Source organism: Littorina saxatilis, linkage group LG13, assembly GCF_037325665.1.
Source record: "Littorina saxatilis isolate snail1 linkage group LG13, US_GU_Lsax_2.0, whole genome shotgun sequence".
Lineage (NCBI taxonomy): Eukaryota > Metazoa > Mollusca > Gastropoda > Littorinimorpha > Littorinidae > Littorina > Littorina saxatilis.
Genome location: NC_090257.1, coordinates 19,423,780 through 19,447,315, shown reverse-complemented (window position 1 = coordinate 19,447,315; position 23,536 = coordinate 19,423,780). Strand labels below are relative to the sequence as shown.

Genomic DNA, 23,536 nt, shown 5'->3' with positions numbered 1-23,536 from the left:
CCCGAAGCTGAAGGTCTTTCTTTCTTTCTTTGGTGTTTAATGTCGTTTTCAACCATTCAAGGTTATATCGCGACGGGGAAAGGGGGGAGATGGGAAAGCTGAAGGTTTCCATGAACATACAGACAATAGGAAACCACCAGACCCCATCACAAACAGAATTCCACAATCCACCGGTGTTGACTTAAAGGCCAATAACTCGGGTGCAGAGTCTGCTGTGAAAGGAGCAGTAGCCTCCCCTGTCACAAGAGCAAAAAATGTAACAATTACATAGTTAGAGTGAACGCTGCCAGAAGTGAAGAAAAGCGGGGAAAACCAACGGTTTTGTGGTTTGTGCGTCGGCAACTGTTTTGACATCGTTGTTTAGATTTTGTTTTGACATGTGCAAGTTAACCAGATAGGGTAAATGTGGCGAATGAAATCGTTTTTATCATTGTAGCATCGTTAGTTTGTCACAACAGGTGGTCAATATTAGGAGCCGGGTCATATCGGGGGGGCCTTACCCTACTTTAACGACGTGTACACTCTGTACATCCAAATGTACTGTTACTTCACGGATCCAACTTTGTTGTGAGATCATTTAGTTGCGTTCTTTCCATAACACATACGTTGCCAATGTTTTTACAAAAGTATTCCACAACTTGAGCAATTCCTGCCGATCACAGGATGAGCGCATGCACATGTACATGTACTCCATGGACGAAAACATGAGGCGGGATTTCATCGTCACCATGCTACTTGGTATTGTCAATTTAACTAAAGGTCGCTGCATACGTTACCGCCTCGTGTGCTTGGAAATGAGAACAAAAATGGAGAGAAAAAAAGTTACATTTTGGAAGGAATTGTACGTGAAATTGTAAGATACAGGAAGAACAGCTCTTGTGAAAACCCGTATCAGTTTGTCCTGTGCCAGTTCAATTTTCGTTAATGTTGAAGTCGTAATTGCATCTCATTTCTAAGAATGAGCGATAAGAAATGGATTTACAATCACATCTACTTACCCCTGCAGTATGATGTCCAAACCGTACTGCAGATGTCAAACGCAGTAGCGCAGTTTGTGCAAGTGCTTGGTCGTATCCTGGTATAAGTATTTTGTATAGATTGCAACAACAACGCTTCGCACAGTTTTTAAGGGCCAAGCGTCATAATTATGCATCTGCATTTATCAAATTAACCGCGAACAAAAGTATTGCAATTCATCACGTACATCATTCAAAGAAATGAAAATGGAAAGTGCACGAAGGTAAAACAAATATTTGTTTCTGTTTTTGTACTTATACTCGGGTCATTCTCCACATTTTGGTTCAGTTTATGACATGAATTAATTGTCCCAATAACTACCTGTTTACATGCTTCATATACAGTAATTTATTAGTGCCTTTGGTGTGGACTTTTTTCGTAAATACCAAAAGTATAACATGTATTATGTTATTTTCAAAGCGCACACATTCACACACAAACACACACACACACGCACACACACACACACACACACACACACACACACACACACACACATATATATATATATATATATATATATATATATAGATACATCTACACACACACACACATATATATATATATATACACACACACACACACACACACACACACATACACACACACACACACATAGTCTGAACAGCTGTTGGTCAAATATGCAAATAAGGTACATGTGTGTTTGTGTCTGTGTCTGTGTGTGCGTGCGTACGTGCGTGCTTGTGTGTGTGTTCCTGTCTTGTCTGTCTGAGTAACGGCGTCTCTCCGTCTGGTGTCTCTGTATCTGGTGTCTCTGTGTCTGGTGTCTCTGTGTCTGGTGTCTCTCCGTCTGGTGTCTCCGTGTCTGGTGTGTCTGTGTCTGGTGTCTCTGTGTCTCGTCTCTCTGTGTCTGGTGTCTCTGTGTCTGGTGTCTCTCCATCTGGTGTCTCTGTGTCTGGTGTCTCTCCGTCTGGTGTCTCTGTGTCTGGTGTCTCTGTGTCTGGTGTCTCTCCGTCTGGTGTCTCTGTGTCTGGTGTCTCTCCGTCTGGTGTCTCTGTGTCTGGTGTCTCTCCGTCTGGTGTCTCTGTGTCTGGTGTCTCCGTGTCTGGTGTCTCTGTGTCTGGTGTCTCTCCGTCTGGTGTCTCTGTGTCTGGTGTCTCTCCGTCTGGTGTCTCTGTGTCTGGTGTCTCTGTGTCTGGTGTCTCTCCGTCTGGTGTCTCTGTGTCTGGTGTCTCTGTGTCTGGTGTCTCTCCGTCTGGTGTCTCTGTCTCTGTGTCTGGTGTCTCTGTGTCTGGTGTCTCTGTGTCTGTGCCTTTGAAGACGACATTTTAAATTAGAGTAAACCTGACCATGTTCAATATGCGCAAGTTAAACAGTATTGTCCACAAGAAGCAAACAACAACTGTAATAATCGATGATTTTTAAAGACACATATCACCTTCACATGCGTCATTGAAATAGCAGATAAAGGGCGCAGATATTCAACATTTTTAATTCCTTAAAAACGAACAGTCGTACACAAAAGACTGCAGAGATCGTAAACAGTGACTTGATACACTATTGTAAGGAAGTACGAATTTGATATCTAAGTAAAGCAGTGTTTTTCATTTACAATTGCAGAATGTTTTAGACAGGAACGTTTAAAATACTAACCCATAATTGCTAAAAGTCTGTACTGTAAAAAAAGGCAGGAAAGAACATTAATTCGTCATACAACATCCAGTATATTGCAGGAATGAGGTTTGTCTCTGTGTCTGCGTCGTATGAGCTGTAAAAAAAGTACTTCAAAGTTCACCACCAGGCTGTGCATGTTTCGGCGATATAGGTTGACCCCTTGACTTCATTTGCATGATTAACTTACGTGTGAAGAAACGATATCTATAAGATAGGGGTCTCTTATACGAAGGATAGATAAAGAATACTACATGACCAATGCATAGCTTCAATTGCTGTGTAATATCAGATTTACACTCGGTGGGTTTTTTTAAATATTGAAAAGCTCGCTCGTGTTAACCCGGTATGACATGTACAGCAAGCCATGTAGTATTCTCTGTGTATGTTTCCAAAAGTCTCAAAGCAAAATAAGTCAACCCAGCTCTAAGTCGACTTCCCATGCCCACAGTGCTTGTGGCAAGTTTGAACGCTTGCACGTATATGACAACACGCTAACCAAGTAAGATTGACATTACATTACTAATCAATATTTGTGTATTAATGAAATTCTTCAGCGTTGATTAGAACTTGTCCCTCGCCCTGCTTTACACCAGCAACATTGTTCGCCTTGGTTTCCTCTTCGCTCCCACCAACTTCATTCCCGTTCTCCGATACGGAAAAACTGACGTAACTGCCGCCATTTTGTGGCCCAGCTGGGATGTTACCGTTCTTTTCGTCATTTCCAATCACGTGACCATCAACTTCCGTCGCGAGGATCATGGGCGTGGAGTCTTTTGGCTTTCCATTGGCTGGCGTCGTGATGGTGATTTCTGTGTCGAGGTAAAGTTCGTGCAAAGGTGGGACGTCTTCGGCCTATTAAGACAGGATTGTGGAATTAAGAGAATTTTGAGAAAAATGAAAATGAAAATGAAAAACTCTCTCTCTCTCTCTCTCTCTCTCTCTCTCTCTCTCTCTCTCTCTCTCTCTCTCTCTCTCTCTCTCTCTCCCTCTCTCTCTCTCTCTCTCTCTCTCTCTCTCTCTCTCTCTCTCTCTCTCTCTCTCTCTCTCTCTCTCTCTCTCTCTCTCTCTCTCTCTCTCTCTCTCTCTCTCTTGGTTCAATTGCGAACTGGCATAGTGAATACTGCAATACAGTTTTTCACAAGAGCTGTTCTTTCTTTATACAATTCCACATATGATTCCTTCCAAAATTCATCGTTCTGTAATATATACAGGGTGACCCCCAAAAAAGAGTACCCAAACAAAACGTCATAAATTAAACAAATATAAAGCAATCTTCATAAAAATGTATTTACACGCACAAGTAGCCTCTGCATGATTTGCACAGAAAATGTTAGCGTTCTAGCTTGTCTTTCAGGAACGTTATGCTCATTCTACAGAACATGCTCCAAATGGCCTCCCCTGGATTTAAATCCCCAAGATTTCTTTCTTTGGGGGTTCCTGAAAGACAACGTCTACAGGAACAACCCACAGACAATCACAGAACTCAAGAGAGCCATCACAACAACCATTCGAGGAATCTCGCAACAGGAGTGTGTGCGGGTGATTGATAACTTTGCGCGGCGAGTTCAAGTTTGCCTGCAGCGGCGCGGAGGCCTTTTGGAGCATGTTCTGTAGAATGAGCATAACTTTCCTGAAAGACAAGCTAGAACGCAAAAAATGTCTGTGCAAATCATGCAGAGGCTATGTGTGTGTGTAAATAAATTTTATAAAGATTGCTTTATTTTTGTTCAATTTATGACGTTTTGTTTGGGTACACTTTTTTTGGGGTCACCCTGTATCACAATCCAACATGTACATTCATGCTGTGTTTTTAAGCCTAGGTGGCGGTAACATATGTGTCGGTAACGTATGTATCACCTTTTACTGTGATTGATGTTGCCAAGTAGCATGGTGACGATAAAACCACGCAACATGCTTTCTTCCATGGAATATAATTATGCATGCACGTAACGGGAAAGGCTTGAATTACTCAGGGTCTGAAATTCGTCTGTTATACCGATTGAACAAAAGTAAACCCACCTTTACTGTAGTGTAATCGTCGGCACATCTGAACACCTTGCGGACACACTCGGGCAGGCAGCAACACAGGTGATCGCAGAAGCCGAGGAGATAACGAGGGTGGACATCACCCTTCTTGTTCCCACCTGGAAGCAGTGGCCATGGTCAGTAAATGAGGTAAAAACAAACAAGTCGCGTAAGGCGAAAATACAATATTTAGTCAAGTAGCTGTCGAACTCACAGAATGAAACTGAACGCAATGCCATTTTTCAGCAAGACCGTATACTCGTAGCATCGTCAGTCCACCGCTCATGGCAAAGGCAGTGAAATTAACAAGAAGAGCGGGGTAGTAGTTGCGCTAAGAAGGATAGCACGCTTTTCTGTACCTCTCTTTGTTTTAACTTTCTGAGCGTGTTTTTAATCCAAACATATCATGTCTATATGTTTTTGGAATCAGGAACCGACAAGGAATAAGATGAAAGTGTTTTTAAATTGATTTCGACAATTTAATTTTGATAATAATTTTTATATATTTAATTTTCAGAGCTTGTTTTTCATCCGAATATAACATATTTATATGTTTTTGGAATCAGCAAATGATGGAGAATAAGATAAACGTAAATTTGGATCGTTTTATAAATTTTTATTTTTTTTTTACAATTTTCAGATTTTTAATGACCAAAGTCATTCATTAATTTTTAAGCCACCAAGCTGAAATGCAATACCGAAGTCCGGGCTTCGTCGAAGATTACTTGACCAAAATCTCAACCAATTTGGTTGAAAAATGAGGGCGTGACAGTGCCGCCTCAACTTTCACGAAAAGCCGGATATGACGTCATCAAAGACATTTATCACAAAAATGAAAAAAACGTTCGGGGATTTCATACCCAGGAACTCTCATGTCAAATTTCATAAAGATCGGTCCAGTAGTTTAGTCTGAATCGCTCTACACACACACACACACACAGACACACACACAGACACACACACAGACACGCACATACACCACGACCCTCGTTTCGATTCCCCCTCGATGTTAAAATGTTTAGTCAAAACTTGACTAAATATAAAAAGGTAGGTGTAGTGTGTCTGTGTGTGTGTGTGTGTGTTTGTGTGTGTGTGTGTGTGTGTGTGTATGTGTGATTGTGTGAGTGTGTGTGTGTGTGTGTGTGTGTGTGTGTGAGTGTGTGTGTGTGTGTGTGTGATTGTGTGTGTGTGTGTGTGTGTGTGTGTGTGTGTGTGTGTGTGATTGTGTGATTGTGTGTGTGTGTGTGTGTGTGTGTGTGGGTGTGTGTGTGTGTGTGTGTGTGTGTGTGTGTGTGTGTGTGTGTGGATGTGGGCGGGAGAGAGAGGGGGTGAGATAAAAGGGTGAATGTGAATGTGTGTTGGTATGCGTGCGTGCGTGCGTGCGTGCATGCGTGCGTGCGAGCAAGTGTATGTTCGTGTGTTTGGTTGCTCCCAAGGCCGCACGTCCATAATGTCGAGAACCTCTATTCTCTGGGTTTATGTCTGTACGGCAGGAACAGGGTTAGGGACAAAGTTCATTACAGTTAAATATTTCGAAAAATTTATTTAAGTCGTCCGAACCAGAAGTCATATGTTGTGACTATTTGAACAACTTTGGAATCGTTTTTTATTTGGTTTGATAGGGGATGGGGCTGGCGAGGGTGTAAGGAGACAAACCCTTTTTTTAATCCAAACTTAGGCGGAAGCGTTTGTTTTATAGAAAAGAAGGGGGTAGAGAAGAAAGAGAGGTATAGGGGGCGACCTTCGCAGGTGTAGGGGTGGGGGAGGGATAGGCAGAAAACCTACCTGTGGCGAGACTGACGGCTGTACCCAGGATGATGGTGATGAGGATGCTGACCGGTGACAGCCACTGGTAGGACATGGTGTAGATCGCCTCGATGCCTTGTCTGCCACACACAGCGTTACATTGGCATCATAACATAAACTACACCTTCTTCTTCTTCTTCTTCTTCTTCTTCTTCTTCTTCTTCTTCTTCTTCTTCTTCTTCTTCTTCTTCTTCTTCTTCTTCTTCTTCTTCTTCTTCTTCTTCTTCTTCTTCTTCTTCTTCTTCTTCTTCTTCTTCTTCGTTCATGGGCTTAGACTCCCACGTTCACTCATGTTTTTAGCACGAGTGGATTTTTACGTGTATGACCGTTTTTAGAGCAGCACACGCCGATTTCGGGGGAGGCATGCTGGGTATTTTCGTGTTTCTATAACCCACCAAACTCTAACATGGATTACAGGATCTTTTCCGTGCGCACTTGGTCTGGTGCTTACGTGTACACACGAATGGGGGTTAAGTCACTTGCAGTTCTGCACATAAGTTGACCTGGGAGATCGGAAAAATCTCCACTCTTAACCTACCAGGCGGCAGCGACCGGGATTCGAACTCACGACCTCCCGATTGGGAGGCCGACGTCTTACCACCACACCACTGCGCCCGTCGAATTACACATTGATAGACTTCCATTTGAAACTTCGAGGTTGTCATGGTCCATTGACGCCCCGCCAAAGACTCATTGAAGCCCGACAGAGCGACACTATTTTATTTTTTTTTCATTTTCATTACTTTATTGTCCCATTGCTGGGAAATTCGGGTCGCTTCCTCCCAGTGGAAAGCTAGCAGCAACAGAGTCGCGCTACCCAGGTGTCTGCGTGTTTATGTCTATTCAGTCACCTGCACTTATGGCAGAATAACCAAGGTCTCTTACGTGCCATTGTGGTGACACGGGGGTGGGACATGGCTTTCGTCTCTGGGTCTGCACATAAAGTTGACCCGTGTCCGTCCCGGCCCGAATTCGAACCTGCGACCTTCCGATCACAAGTCCAGTGCTCTACCAACTGAACTACCTAGTTAGCAAGGCGATCTTCTTCTTCTTCTTTTTCTTCTTCTTCTTCTTCTTCTTTGTCTTCTTCTTCTGCGTTCATGGGCTGAAACTCCCACGTTCACTCGTGTTTTTGCAAGAGTGGGTTTTTACGTGTATGACGTTTTTATCCCACCAATGAGTCGATTTCCGGTTTTCAGTCGAAGAATCTGTTACATTTTAGACCCGGTACCATCTTGATTAGTCACAATAGACGTTGGCTACGTCACTTTACACAACCCCCAGGTTTGACTACCCTGTTTTCCACTGGGACATTTCCCAATGGCGAGAAGTATACACACAAGAAACAACAACAAAATCATCTTTGACTCGTTGAAATAAAGTTAAATAAAGTTATAGTCAAAGAATAGAACGAGGACACAAATGCCGGAATACAGGTAGAGAGAAAGGAAGGAAGGAACGGACGAGAGGGGGGCGGGTTGGGGGGGTATTCTGCACTCATTGTCAATAAGAAGCGACCCGTAGGTTTTGATAAGTTACCAGAGAATGTGTGAAGCTTGTTTGTGTTGATGTGCAGCGGTTAGCTTATGGCTGACTATAAAAGGGCTGAGGAATGTTTAGCTTTTACATCTTTCTGTAGTAGCTGCGGGACTCCCAGGCAATTAAAACGGACATGGTCGCTTTTTATTGACAACAAGCGTTTGGTAGCAGAGGGGGGAGCTATGCTGACACATTTTTTCCTTACCTGTTTCCAATGCAGAGCAACACAATAATGCTATATTATCTCAACTACTTAAATTCCATTCTAACCTCATTTTCACTTGTCCGTGTATCCATCAAATAGACGATGTTCGGAAATAACTCTGTCGGGTTTCTATGGGTTGTCACAGAATGGATACTTTTATTTTTAGTGAGACAAACTTTCCCACATGACATTATAGGTCAGTCAAAGCGAGTTTTGTGTCTGAAATACTGGACAAGGAACATGAGTGGAAAGTGTGTCTTTATAAACGCAAGAGTTTGTTGTTGTTTTTAAATCCATACGATCCCGACAGAGTTATTTCCGGAGTTAGTCTATTGCATCGAGTCCATTACATCCCTTGGGCCAGCCTACTTACGGTCCATCATCCACAGCTGCGTGCGTCGTCGTTTCCATGGCGGCGGCAGACATGGTTGAATAATGGTCACCTCCGTTGAACTGAAAGCCGTAAACCATGTCATAATCGTGATGAGTAAAATTCAACATGGCGTCCGTGAACCCGGAACTGTATCCGCCAGAGGGCGTGGTTGTTTGGAAGAGAGAAGCGCTGTGATTGGCCAAACACATGTCAGTGGATGCAGGTGGCAGCCATGGTGCTCGTTTGACATTTTTAGCGAAGGATTTTCCCAGGGAAAGCCAGCTGGTGAGGATCAGCGACAGTATTCCACCAGAGAGGGCACCCTGTGGAGAGAACAATCGAATGAGGTCAGATTTATATTCAAAAACATATAACTTTTTCTTCGTTTACAAAATTATGGTCTTTTCCACCACATTTAGAAGTACATGTAGACCAGTGCTAGGAATTTAAAGGCAACAATATTACCTTGATAAGGCTGACGGATGTATAACGTTAAATGTAAGATGAAGATTCACACAAGAACCTAATTGTAATACGCGTATCCTCTCTTCGTTGCGATTGCTGACACAGATATTCACTTTATGACTCACTCATTTACTCACTCACTCACTCACGTACGTACATACACACACACACACACACACACACACACACACACACACACACACACACGCACACGCACACACGCACACACACATACACACACACACACTGACACACACACACTGATACACACACACTGACACACACACACACACACACACACACACACACACACACGCACACACAGATCGCACCTTTGCATTGGTCCAGGGACAGAAGCATCCCATCAGAAACAGACCAGTAAGGGGTCCTCCGAATGCTGCTAACAGACTCCCTGTGATCTAAAGCATAAAATCGTAAATACTTATACAACCTTAAGTTGAATCATTGCATCATTATTGTTTGTCGGTTGTGTATTTTTGATGTGCCCATTGTAATACAAATAAGTTCTAATATGCTGAATGTAAACAAATGAAGTCAAGAAAGTGGACATCAACATGAGCCGGCAGACTTCAAGATGTGAATGTATAAATTTGTCAGTCTCTCGAAGCTCGGAACAGCTGACGTCTGGAAAGACAAAACGTGTTTTTTATTTGAAATTTTTAAAAAGAAGTAATGTTTATCTTGGCCATTGTATTAAAATCACGAGAAAATAATTACATAATTACATTTATAGTAGTCATGTGACAGAAACTGATGTCTCATCATATCTTATTGCATAGTGATATTTGTTTGTAAAACAAATAAGCTCATCAACTCATTTCAATGATGTTTAATTGCCCTTGCGGGCGAAAAATATCATCCTTACCTGAGTAAGCGGACCACCGATGAGGGAAACCAGCAGAGCAACGCCACAGCCCAGCAATCCAAACACCACCACTGCCAACAAAATGTTCTTTTTCATCATAACTAGATAAAAAGATAAGTAATTTACAGACGATTTACTGTTAGAACAACGTACTACGTTTTGAGGATGAAAATCGCTTGTTCATTTCAATGCTGGTTATTCTCACAGGTGCCAGGAGATTGGTTCCGTTTAACTCTCGCTTACTGTATTGCACAAGTCATGTGCATTTACAGCGCTTACGTCCCTTTGTTTCTCAGATCTTAAAATAACGCTCTCCCTCATTTGTTTAAGATGTAAGCAGCATTCGGACGCTCAAGTAGGGAAGCGGCTTTCAAGAAAGTAAGAAGTTTTACAGAAGGATATTCCTTTTAAATATGAAGCTTTCAAGAAGGATAGAAGGTCTCACACGGGATATACATTTTTAAGAAGGGTAAAGAAGTTTGAAAGAAGGAAAGGGGCTTCAAGGCTAGAAATACGTGTTTTTGGAAGAACTGAGGCTTCGAGGAAGAATAGAAATTTAAAAAACGGGGAGACACTATTAAGAAACTAGAAGCTTTAGAATAACATGAAAGCTGTTCCCCCGAAAGCGGCGTATGGCTGCCTGAATGGCGGGGTAAAAACGGTCAAACACATAAAAAGCATGAGTGAACGTGGGAGTTTCAGCCCATGAACGAAGAAGAAGAAGAAGACCATGAAAGCTGTTAACCGTGCTAGTGGATTTAAGTACGGTTGGAAGTTGGGTTTTTTAAGCATATAAGCTTTTACGAAAGACAGAGGTTTGAAAAGAGGATACTTCACAATCAACATACTACTGGTTTTTGTGTTTGAAAAAGCTAGGATACTTCACAATCAACATACCACTGGATTTCGCGATCATTGTGGCTTTGAACTCTGAAATGCCGTCCAACCTGTGGTGAAGAAAATCAGTCCATAGAAGGGCTGACAGGCTGCTCAGACTCGATGACAACGTGCTGTCAGAATCAAAACAAACAATGAAGGTTAAATCATTAGAACGTTTAATTCAGGACGAAACCAAACATTCACAAGAATCTCGACCTTACGTCTTTCATTTACAATGGAAAAACAAGAAACGAAAATAAATAAATGATGCCGTGACCTATTTTAGAATATCCCCTAGATGGTGGTAACAATGACATAGCTCAGTCGGTAGCGCGCTGGATTTGTGTTCAGTTGGCCGCTGTCAGCGTGAGTTCAAACCCACGTTCGGCGGAAATTTATTTCTCTGAGTCAACTTTGTGTGCAGACTCTCTTCGGTGTCCGAACACCCCCCCGTGTACACTACATTGGGGTGTGCACGTTAAAGATCCCACGATTGACAAAAGGGTCTTTCCTGGCAAAATTGCTTAGGCACAGTTAATAATTGTCTACCTATACCCGTGTGACTTGGAATAATAGGCCGTGAAAGGTAAATATGCGCCGAAATGGCTGCAATCTACTGGCCGTATAAAATTTCATCTCACAAGACATCATTGCAGAGCGCTAGAACTGTACCCACGGAATATGCGCGATATAAGCGTCCTATTGATTGATTGATTGGTTGATTGACAATCCAAACCGCCCTGATATGGCCCTTCGTGGTCGGCTGGGCGTTAAGCAAATAAACAAACAAATGACAATCCAATCAAAGATAAGAGAAGTGCTGTCGCAATTGATTGTTATTGTTATATGAAGTCTTATATCGCGCGCGTATCTCCAGACTCGGACTCAAGGCGCAGGGATCTATTTATGCCGTGTGAGATGGAATTTTTTTCACAATACATCACGCATTCACATCGACCAGCAGATCGCAGCCATTTCGGCGCATATCCTACTTTTCACGGCCTATTATTCCAAGTCACACGGGTATTTTGGTGGACATTTTTTATCTATGCCTATACAATTTTGCCAGGAAAGACCCTTTTGTCAATCGTGGGATCTTTAACGTGCACACCCCAATGTAGTGATTCCTTGCACAGTGTAAAGGCGGTCCTTAATTGAGCCCGAAGTCGACTTCGCGAAGTCTTTTTATCGAAAACACAGTGCTAAAGCTCCGTGCGGGCACCTTCGCGAAGTCTTTTTATCGAAAACACAGTGCTAAAGCTCCGTGCGGCTAGCTTCGCGAAGTCTTTTTATCGAAAACACAGTGCTAAAGCTCCGTGCGACCGGCACGGTTGGCCTAGTGGTAAGGAGTCCGCCCCGTGATCGGGAGGTCGTGGGTTCGAACCCCGGCCGGGTCATACCTAAGACTTTAAAATTGGCAATCTAGTGGCTGCTCCGCCTGGCGTCTGGCATCATGGGGTTAGTGCTAGGACTGGCTGGTCCGGTGTCAAAATAATGTGACTGGGTGAGACATGAAGCCTGTTCTGCGACTTCTGTCTTGTGTATGGCGCACGTTAAATGTCAAAGCAGAACCGCCCTGATATGGCCGTTCGTGGTCGGCTGGGCGTTAAGCAAACAAACAAACAAAAGCTCCGTGCGGGCACCTTCGCGAAGTCTTTTTATCGAAAACACAGTGCTAAAGCTCCGTGCGGCTAGCTTCGCGAAGTCTTTTTATCGAAAACACAGTGCTAAAGCTCCGTGCGGGCACCTTCGCGAAGTCTTTTTTATCGAAAACACAGTGCTAAAGCTCCGTGCGGCTAGCTTCGCGAAGTCTTTTTATCGAAAACACAGTGCTAAAGCTCCGTGCGGCTAGCTTCGCGAAGTCTTTTTATCGAAAACACAGTGCTAAAGCTCCGTGCGGCTAGCTTCGCGAAGTCTTTTTATCGAAAACACAGTGCTAAAGCTCCGTGCGGCTAGCTTCGCGAAGTCTTTTTATCGAAAACACAGTGCTAAAGCTCCGTGCGGGCAGCTTCGGGAAGTCTTTTTATTGAAAACACAGTGCTAAAGCTCCGTGCGGGCAGCTTCGGGAAGTCTTTTTATTGAAAACACAGTGCTAAAGCTCCGTGCGGGCAGCTTCGGGAAGTCTTTTTATTGAAAACACAGTGCTAAAGCTCCGTGCGGGCAGCTTCGCGAAGCAAACTTTGCGTGGTCGACTTTCCATATATATGACAGGATTTAGGAACATGCTAGAGAGAACAAAGAGAAAACGATGTAAAAATCAAAACGACGATTACAACGACGAAAACGATAGCTACAATAACAATAACATTACCAAGTTAGTTAATTGTTGCTTTTTGGGTCCAGCGGACCATATAGGCCAAATCAGGACCCCAACATTACCAAGGTTTCCACAAAACAAATTAGCAAATGTTAGAAAATGAGAAAATAAAGTTAGTAGGTGGGGAGTTTAAACGATGACAAAAAGAAATATTCACAAGAGCCTCTAGTCATCGAACAAGTTACACAACAAACAAATGATAATGATGAAAAGATGGAAACTATAAGCTTGGGTGGTCGGGTTTCTACTTCAAAGATAACAGGAGTCAAGTTGAGGGAAGAATATGCAGATTATGCGGAGTGTTCCTCCCTACTTTTGACCACCATCCCTCGCCTACTCCGGCCCTCCTCGTCGCAACACCCAGAACTTCTTTCTATGAATGATGTGTGTGTGTGTGTGTGTGTGTGTGTGTGTGTGTGTGTGTGTGTGTGTGTGTGTGTGTGTGTGTGTGTGTGTGTGTGTACCCCCGTTTCCACAGGTTTGGTTGCCTAAATCACCATAAGGCAACCATCCACACGTGGATGGCAACCTAAACTCTGGATGGCAACCTAATTGTGTGGATGGTCGCTTCATTTAACACCGTTAAATTGACTTTTTTGACGGAAAGAATGTCATAACAATGTTCAAAACAAAACTTGACTAAATATAATGACATTCTTTCCGTCCTCTATAGGCGACGAAATAGGTCAAATTTTGTGCATTTTTTAGTGCAAAATTCTTCGATGCCGGAGCGAGTACTGCACCCAGTGCTGTTGTAGTGCAAGTGCACTAGAAAGGCACTACACCCAGTGCCGCCTCTTAGGTAACCATCCACACTTTAGGTATGTGTGTGTGTTTTTGTGTGGGTGTGTATGTGTGTGTAGGTGTGGGTGAGTGTGTGTGTGTGTGGGTGTGTGTATGTGTGTGTGGGTGTGTATGGGTGTGTGTGTGTGGGTGTGTGTGACCATTATTGCTTGAAAGAGAAGGAGTGCATCTTTAACTATAGGTGCTTCGTTACGCAATGTTCTGTTCCTTGAAGAGGTATCTGAGTGTAAAGATAAGCATAGCTTTCAGCTGGTTGTAAAAGCTGGCGTACAGGGTCAACATTGTGAATACTAACCTGAGCGAGGCACTGAAGAGAGAGGCTAAGAACAGTCCCGGCATGCCCGGCAAATCTTGGAAGATGTCCATTACAGTGAACGGGATTACCTTGAGAAGACACGAAGATAATACAGAATACAGTATGTGTTATTTCCCAATGTTTGAAATTCTTGTTGTTACTGGGGCAAAAAGGTGTCCACTTAAATTATCAATGCCGCCTAAACATTTGCATCTATAAAACGATTCACCAAAAATAAACGTAAATAAAACACTCAAAGACAACCAGCACAATAACTCTATCTCTTTTCTGTCGCTGCTCAGTCCCGGTGAGCCATACAGGTTGTCATAAAATTGATTTAATGCATAATATTGTACAAGAGAGCTTTATAGCCTTCAAAATGTTTCATTTTGGCAGAACTACGCGTCCATAAGGAAAACATACAATTTATTACGCACTGCATGAGTATTTACTCTTTTACAACCGATACAAGCCCGGATTTCGTCTATTATTCTCCAAGCCGCAAATGTTCCTTCAGTCGAAAGCTCATAGTGATCTCATCGCTTGTGAAAGAAACACATGCAGTGTATGCACAGTTGTCAGGTGTGTGTTTTTACATTTAGTCAAGTTTTGACTAAATATTTTAACATAGAGGGGGAATCAAGACGATGGTCATGGTGTATGTGTGTGTGTATGTGTGTCTGTCTGTGTCTGTGTGTAGAGCGATTCCGACTAAACTACTGGACAGATCTTTATGAAATTTTACATGAGAGTTCCTGGGAATGGTATCCCCGGACTCTTTTTTCTTTTTTTCGATGAATGTCTTTGATAACGTCATATCCGGCTTTTTGTAAAAGTTGAGGCGGTACTGTCACACCCTCATTTTTTCAATCAAATTGATTGAACTTTTGGCCAAGCAATCTTCGACGAAGGCCAAACTTCAGTATTGCATTTCTGTTTGGTGGCTTAAAAATGAATTAATGACTTTGGTCATTAAAAATCGGAAAATTGTACAAAAAATAACTTTTTTATAAAACGATCCAAATTTACGTTCATCTTATTCTTCATCATTCACTGAATCCAAAAACATATACATATGTTATATTTGGATTAAAAACAAGCTCTGAAAATTAAAAATATAAAAATTATGATCAAAATTAAATTTCCGAAATCGTTTTAAAAACTATTTCATCTTATTCCTTGTCGGTTCCTGATTCCAAAAACATATAGATATGATATGTTTGGATTAAAAACACGCTCAGAAAGTTAAAACGCGCCAAACAGGCTCGTCACTTTCACTGCCTTTTGCACTAGCGGCGGACTACGTTCAGTTTCATTCTGTGAGTTCCACAGCTTGACTAAATGTAGTAATTTCGCCTTACGCGACTTGTTTTTAAATAAGGTGGAACAAGCAAAAACCCGGAGGTCTCAAATGAGACATTATCTCTTACAACAGAGGCATTCTTCTAACCGAGTTTATCTTATCCGGAGTTTTTTTTAGTGGCATGGGGGAAAGGTGCTTTCCTATAAGCGATGTTTCTAATATCCGAGTTTCTAATAAGTGCGTTTGACCGAACCTGGTTGGGATTTGTGATCTTTTTGGAAGCCAGGGGGTCGCAGCCTTTGGTCTGGTAATAGGCAAAGGCCACGATCCCCTCGTAACACGCCATGGATAGGGACAGGAAAAAGCACGGCGCCATGATCAGCAGAACCCTGGAAAACAGCAGAAAACGGAATAATAAACAAATGAATTAATCAATGTATCAATTATCTCATTTAGATTTTAATTAATTAATTACTTACTTGATCAATTAATTAATTAAAAAATTAAGAAATGAAATAATACGTTAATAATAAAAACAGAATAGAAAAATAAATAAAAAAATAAATAAACATATTAACACATAAATAAAGGGATACATAAATGGATACATAAATAAGAAAATAAATGAAATAAGAAAATACCTTCATACACAAACAAATAAATGAATAGATAAATAAGTAAATGAATGAATAATAACGTAAATAAATGGGATAGGTAGTAGGAACATAACACATATATATAGATGAAGTAATTCAAATATAAACAAATAAAGGAACTACTCAACAATTAAATCAGTTTGTTCATCACTTCATCCATTGGAATAACTATATCGAGCTACTATTCAATAAATTAACCGAGCAGATCAAATATCAATCAATCGAACAGCTCGATACATAACAACTGACTAACATCCTAACTAACAAAAAATTAAAAACCATAGTTAATTCATCAATGTATGAATTACATTGCCCAGCCCTTACTCTATTTCTCCTTTTTGATTCGTTGTTAAAGCATTTTTAATTTAAACAAAATGATCACTCTTTGCATCAGACAATTTAAACACAGCCAGCATTCGTAGAATATTTTGTAAATTCCAGCTGATTATCATGGGCATATTTTGATCGTGAATAACTCACCATTTTGCTTCTTTTTCTGACTTTGTCGAGCTGATTCTCTGGATAGTAGACTGATTAAAAGCGAGGCCAAAGCCCCGGATGATAGTACCGACAAAGAGGTTCCAGAACGTGTGACGTGTTCTCGGGTCAATGTCGAAGCTGAAAAACAAACACGGACCGGTGTAACACGAAATTTTTACTCCACGAAAAATTTACTCCGGAGTAAAAATTCGTACGAAATGCTTACTCCGAGTACACCTTTCGTACGAGAAAAGAACTCCCCAACGCACGAACAAATTACTCCCTCCACGAAATTGTTACTCCCCATTTTTTTTACTTCCAGTAAAAATCTCGTGCGCGAAAATGGGATGCGGGCGAAGGGATAATGCCAATATGTGATCTCATGCAAACGAATGTCGCGCTACCCTCCCTCCACCCCTTCCACCACCAAGTCTGACAGGGGACAAGGGAGTAAAAATGTCGTACACCTGGCATGGGAAGTTAAATTGCTCGTGTTAGGGTGAAGTAATTTATTCGTTATGTATTCGTCAGGGAATTAACATTTTTGTACGAAACGTTTACTCGGAACTCATCTGTCGTGGGGAGTAATTTTCTCGTGTAATGGGGGAGTACTTTTTTCGTAAAGGGAGTAACATTTTCGTACGAAATTTTTACTCCGGAGTAAAATTCTCGTGGGAGTAGTTTGCTCGTGTTACACCGGCAGCAAAAACTGCAGTGAAAATGTTTGTTACAACAGCGATGTTAGATGGGGCAACGGCGGGAGGCACACACACACACACACACACACACACACACACACACACACACACACACACACACACACACACACACGGCACCCACAACACACACACACACACACACACACAAACACACACACGTACACATACACACACATATACACACAAACACACACTTACACAAACAATACACACACACACGGCACACACACACACACAGATACACACGTGCACGCATTTACGCACGCACGCACGTCTTTCTCTCTCTCTCTCTCTCTCTCTCTCTCTCTCTCTCTCTCTCTCTCTCTCTCTCTCTCTCTCTCTCTCTCTCTCTCTCTCTCTCTCTCTCTCTCTCTCTCTCTCTCTCTCTCTCTCTCTTCTACACCCTCAATCCACCCATTGCACACCGGTTCGACCGAAGCTAAGTTAAGAATAAATTCCTGTTGTGCAGCGGGTTAAAGTATTCCCTCATACCTCGGAGATATACCTTCACTCGCTCGCAGCGACGTCACGTGACGGAAAGAATGTCATCACACCATTGAAATGACATTCTTTCCGTCCTCTATAGGCGACGAAATAGGTCAAATTTTGTGCACTTTTTAGTGGAAAATGCTTCGATGCCGGAGCGGGTACTGGACCCAGTGCCGTTGTAGTGCAAGTGCACTACAAAGGCACTGCACCCAGTGCCGATAAGCGACAGCATTCTGTTCCACCATCTAAAATGTCACGTGACGTCGCTGCGAGCGAGTGAAGGTATATCTCCGAGGTATGAGGGAATACTTTATCCCGCTGCACAACAGGAATTTATTTTTAACTTCTCTTCGGTCGTAGCGGTGTGTAATACCTCCTCAATCTCCTTCACTCACTACTCACTTAAAGAAATTCAAGCGGCCTCCTTCTCTCGCGATCTCCCAAACTTTGGCAGGGCTTCCTACGTCAATTGTTCCCTGAAATGTTAGGTGAAGACAATGATTGTGTGATTTGAGCATTCTGATAATCATCGGTCCACGGCTATTGCCAGTTTCTCTCTGACAGCATGCTAAATTATTGCGCGAATCTATCAAAACAAGAATACAGAGTTATCTCCCATATGTTTTTCGCGAGCACTGATCTAAATTTGAGATCAGTGTTCGCGAGACAAAAATGATAGCAGATTGGCCGACTTCGACAGTGATCTCTGTTCTGTTCTTCACAGTTATGATAAAGACATCGTTCTAAGGTCAAAACAAGTCGAAATTTTGAGACTGCTGTCGGAAGGAGACAGTGATATATGGTTGCATCACTCTCAACTGGTTACAGAAAAAAATCGTCTGCTCCGGCGCGTGCCGAGGCCAAAGTTGATTATCACGTGACACTTTAGAGTTGTTTGCACAGTAAATACATCCGCGAAAGATAGCTCGCTTGAAACTGTCTTACATGTCAATTCCTTTGTAATTTAAAAATTACACAACACCATGAAAAATCATTATCGACGATCGCGAATCTGCTTATATCCATAACACATTACGAAAATATCTAAATATGTAAAATAAAAATAAAAATCGATTTCTTACCCACAGAAAGAAAACCAAGGCATCCTGTCAGGGATAAAATGAGACCCGAACGGAAGTAACTCATTTTTGACCTGAGTTCAGGATGCGATTTGAGTGCTAATCTTCTTCAAAACGATACAGTTGAAGACAGAATAATGTTGCAAATGATACCCACATTTCTTGGTTTCTTTGCGCTGTAAGTTATCATAATGGGGGTGGGGGGGGGTATTAACAGATTACACACGACATAGATTAAAAAAAAATACCACAGGGGAAAAAATTACAAAGCATTAACATATACATTATACGTTATTTATATACTTTAAAAAATGCAAACCGAAACATGTTGAAAAGGAACCCGGTCGAGTTAATCAGGGACGAAAAATTGCCCAGATATCATAACAACCATAACAAGAACAATAACAAACACGTTTTTGTCAATCGACATGAATAAAATACAAAGAAAAATGGTCTTCAACACATCTGAACCTGCCTGCAAAACATTTTAAACGCCATGAATATATGGTCTTCTTTACGTTGTGGGTAAGAATTAATCCAAACGTGTGAAAAATCACGTACCTTGATGAGGATAGCGAACATGCCAGCATACATGACGAAGGCTTGGAACACGTCTGTCCATATCACAGCCTTAAGTCCACCCTGATAGGGAAATAAACAAATTGAAGAGAAACGAAATGAAATAGAATAAAAGTGAAACAAGTATATGACTGACTGTACTACGGTATAACACAGAGCACAAAAACCTATCTTGAGACAAAGACAGAAAGACAGACAGACAGACAGACAGACAGACAGATAAATAGACAGACAGACCCATTGATAGACAGACAGACAGAGAAAGATACCCATTTCCTTACATCATAAAAGCATGTACATAAAACAGGCCAATGGTCAATATGCTCCCAAAAAGTAAAGTCAGAACATTGCACAAAATGGCAAGAAAAAATAAATGATTCGTACGCAAAGAAAATCTCACAATGACATTTGTAAAAATTGCAAAATAGAAGAACGGTGTCCCAGCTTAAATGTTTTTTGTCAACAGAACAAAATGCAGTTATGCCCCTTGAATATGAAAGAAAATAATATAGAATGAATCCAATTTCTAAGTCAAAATTATCGCTTTTCAACAAGAGTTTGTCTCAGTTTCAGAACACTGCCATCTTCTTGAACATTTACAACAACATCAAGGATTGTCGATGACGGTAATATACCCACAATGGTAGTGTACACGACCGCAACAAAAGCAACGACGAAGATGGACCCCCACTGTGAAAACCCAGTCACTGAAACAACGAATCGGATTGGATCAGTGAGTGAGTGAGATAGTTGAAAGTTTTAAACTGAGTGATTGACAATATGTGTGTGTCTGTGTGTGTGTGTGTGTGTGTGTGTGTGTGTGTGTGTGTGTGTGTGTGTGTGTGTGTGTGTGTGTGTGTGTCAGTGGGTGTGTGTGTGTGTGTGTCTGTCTGTCTGTCTGTCTGTCTGTCTGTCTGTTTGTGTCTCCGTCTGTCGGTCTACCCCCACCCCCTGCTCTCCCTCTCTCTCTCTCCCTCTTTCCCTCTTTCTCTCTCTTTCCCTCTTTCCCTCTCTCTCTCTCTCTCTCTCTCTCTCTCTCTCTCTCTCTCTCTCTCTCTCTCTCTCTCTCTCTCTCTCTCTCTCTTAAAATACAACAACGCCCGTTGACTATTTACTTACCTGCTTCTAAAGCGATGGCGGGACCAAACAACACGATACCCATGTACCAGATCTGGAAGACAAGCAATAATATGTTTGAAAAACCGAACATTTTTAATGTTACATTATTGTTTTGATGGTGTATTATTCTACCAAAACAATGAAATAACGTTGCAAAGCATTGTGCATTCTGGGATCAGTGAACGTGGAATAATTAGAATTAATTCAACACTATTTTACCATTTATGATCAAAAAACAAGAAAGGCTACATTTTTGGAACGTTTACTTCAGCACAAAACATAACAAAACATGCACTATTTGTACCACTTGTGTGTTATCAAAACGGTAGCTCAGAGTGAGATGATTCATTGTCATTGTTATCTGAAAGTCAGAACACCTCTGTCTGTTCATCTTTTCCCTTACAATCATAGGGTAAATTCATTCGCTTTGAAGCAGGTACGGACACTCAATGACCATCCCATCCGGAATGCTCTATGCTTCAAATGGCACAGCTTTTGAATAAAAAAAACTCTATTATTAAGACCATTGAAATCATAACTTACATTTGTCAAGATTCCCAGAAAGCTGCCCAGCAGTCGAACAGCTCTTGAGTTGAAGCGGAACTGCAAATACTGAAAGATACAGACATTTAGATATGCGAGTTAATAACAGAAATGATTGGCACACTGTAGAAAGGGAAGCACTGCATACTGAAAGCGTTTTAAGAGACTAAACAAGGATATGCCTTATACATTTGCAAACAAATATAAACTTCAAGCTGTATTTCAAACACTATATTATTAAAATAAAACAGGACAAGATATGTTTATGGAACGTTTAACTATAAACAAAGCAAAACCTTCACAAAAATGTCGACCAGTCGGCCATTAAAGTAGACAAACAAGATATGCAACAGACACAAATCGATGGTAACAAATTACCCCCGAATTTAGGTCGAAGTTTTTGTGATTGTTTTCTTTTGTCTATGATTTAACGTTCCATAAATGTGAACTTTCTTGTTGTTAATATTGTTATGGGTTTTTTGTTTTGTTTTTGCATTGAACAAACTTAACTGTATTAAGTATATATACGACATCATCTACTGCATGATTCCAACTCGAGAGCCAGAGTGGCAAAGTGGTTAGAGTGCTTGCCTCCTACGCTGGAGGTCGTGGGTAAGATCAACACCAGTGTCGAATACGAATACCCGATTTTTTCCGAGCGTTCTCCAGGGTACCTCACCCTATTGAAGGGAAGGCGAAGGCAGCGAGGGAGAGAAGTGGGCACCGTACCCATTAAGCTGGCCCTACAAAAGTTAAGGCGATGTGTGGCACTAAAAATAAACTTGGAGAATAAATGGAATAACCTAGTTTTCTTGGTAGTTATTGAAATTACTTATAACAATAAATGAACAATTTGTAAATAGTAATGGACACAGATCGCCGTTGCTATGGAAACAGCCGCCATATTGGATTTCTAGGAAACGATTTTACAGCGACATCATACATCAGAAATGCATGATTTTTGGCACAAAGGTACACATGACTTTTATCTACAATCATATAGAACGATATTTTTACTAAAGACTACAGTTAAATTTATATTAATTTGTGTAATAAGGATTAATGAATTTCTAACCGCAGATTCATTAATCCTTATTTCAAAGATTAATATAAATTTAATTGTAGCCTTTTTCTCACAATATCGTTCTGTATGATTCTAGATAAAAGTCATGTGTATCTGTGTGGCAAATATTAAGCATTTCTGATGTATGATGTTGCTGTAAAACCGTTTCCTAGAAATCCAATATGACGCTGTTTAAGCCAGTTTCCATAGCAACGGCAGTCTATGTCCTATAGTATTCACATATTTTTCATTTCCTTTCAAAATTCACTTCAATAACTACCCAGAAAACTTAGTTATTCCATGTATTCTCCAAGTTTAATTTTAGTGCCACACATCGCCTTAACCTTTTTAGGGCCAGCTTAATGAGTACGGTGCCCACTTCTCTCCCTCGCTGCCTTCGCCTTCCCTTCAATAGGGTCAGGTACCCCGGAGAGCGCTCGGAAAAATCGGGTATTCGTATTCGACACTGGTGTTGATCTTACCCACCACCTCCAGCGTAGGAGGCAAGCGCTCTAACCACTGTGGTGATTTTAGTGCCTCACATCGCCTTAAGATTTCTAACATCTCGCTCCCCGATGACCAAAAATGATTATGGGACTACCTTTACCTTTACCTTTACCTTTTATCTTTACCGTTTACCCACCTCGTAAGCGCTGGTGATTTTGAGCGGGTGCAGCAGTGGGACAACGATGAAGACCGACGCCACCTGAGACACCAGAAAACCCACAGTGCTGATCCACCACTGGATCCCGTACACATACGCCTCGGCTGGCAGGCCCAGCATCATAATGGAAGATTCAAAGGACACCATCAGAGAGATGGCGACTGGTAGAAATTTCATGGCTCGGCCACCCACCAGATACTCGGCTGTGGTCCTCTGTCGGTCGCCGGCGAAGGCGTAGTAGATGCCGATGCTGATGGAGATGAGAATGGTGACGCCGAACACGGCGTAGTCGGCGATGTGGAAGACATGGCTAGGGTCCACCATAGTTAAGGGAATGTAGTGGTGTTGTGATCTTCTGTTGCCTGCAGTAGATGAGAGTAAACCAGAAAAGGTTTGTTTGTTTGTTTGTTTGCTTAACGCCCAGCCGACCACGAAGGGCCATACCAGGGCGGTGCTGCTTTGACATTTAACGTGCGCCACACACAAGACAGAAGTCGCAGCACAGGCTTCATGTCTCACCCAGTCACATTATTCTGACACCGGACCAACCAGTCCTAGCTCTAACCCCATAATGCCAGACGCCACTAGATTGCCAA

General features: G+C 41.8%; 1 protein-coding gene across 1 annotated transcript in view; it reads right to left on the bottom strand.

Moving 5' to 3' along the window:
- Positions 1 to 23,536, bottom strand: part of LOC138946188 (uncharacterized) — a 55,863-nt gene that overhangs the window by 31,404 nt on the left and 923 nt on the right. The window contains exons 2-18 of the mRNA XM_070317701.1: positions 22,920 to 23,302; positions 21,214 to 21,282; positions 20,671 to 20,722; positions 20,191 to 20,258; positions 19,534 to 19,614; positions 18,296 to 18,369; positions 16,686 to 16,823; positions 15,803 to 15,938; positions 14,247 to 14,335; positions 10,849 to 10,961; positions 9,952 to 10,022; positions 9,398 to 9,484; positions 8,601 to 8,923; positions 6,463 to 6,563; positions 4,672 to 4,796; positions 3,198 to 3,504; positions 1,756 to 2,290 (exon numbers count right to left, since the gene is read on the bottom strand). Of these exons, the coding sequence (XP_070173802.1) occupies positions 1,756 to 2,290; positions 3,198 to 3,504; positions 4,672 to 4,796; positions 6,463 to 6,563; positions 8,601 to 8,923; positions 9,398 to 9,484; positions 9,952 to 10,022; positions 10,849 to 10,961; positions 14,247 to 14,335; positions 15,803 to 15,938; positions 16,686 to 16,823; positions 18,296 to 18,369; positions 19,534 to 19,614; positions 20,191 to 20,258; positions 20,671 to 20,722; positions 21,214 to 21,282; positions 22,920 to 23,302 (2,752 nt within the window). The remainder of the gene's footprint in view (positions 1 to 1,755; positions 2,291 to 3,197; positions 3,505 to 4,671; positions 4,797 to 6,462; positions 6,564 to 8,600; positions 8,924 to 9,397; positions 9,485 to 9,951; positions 10,023 to 10,848; positions 10,962 to 14,246; positions 14,336 to 15,802; positions 15,939 to 16,685; positions 16,824 to 18,295; positions 18,370 to 19,533; positions 19,615 to 20,190; positions 20,259 to 20,670; positions 20,723 to 21,213; positions 21,283 to 22,919; positions 23,303 to 23,536) is intronic.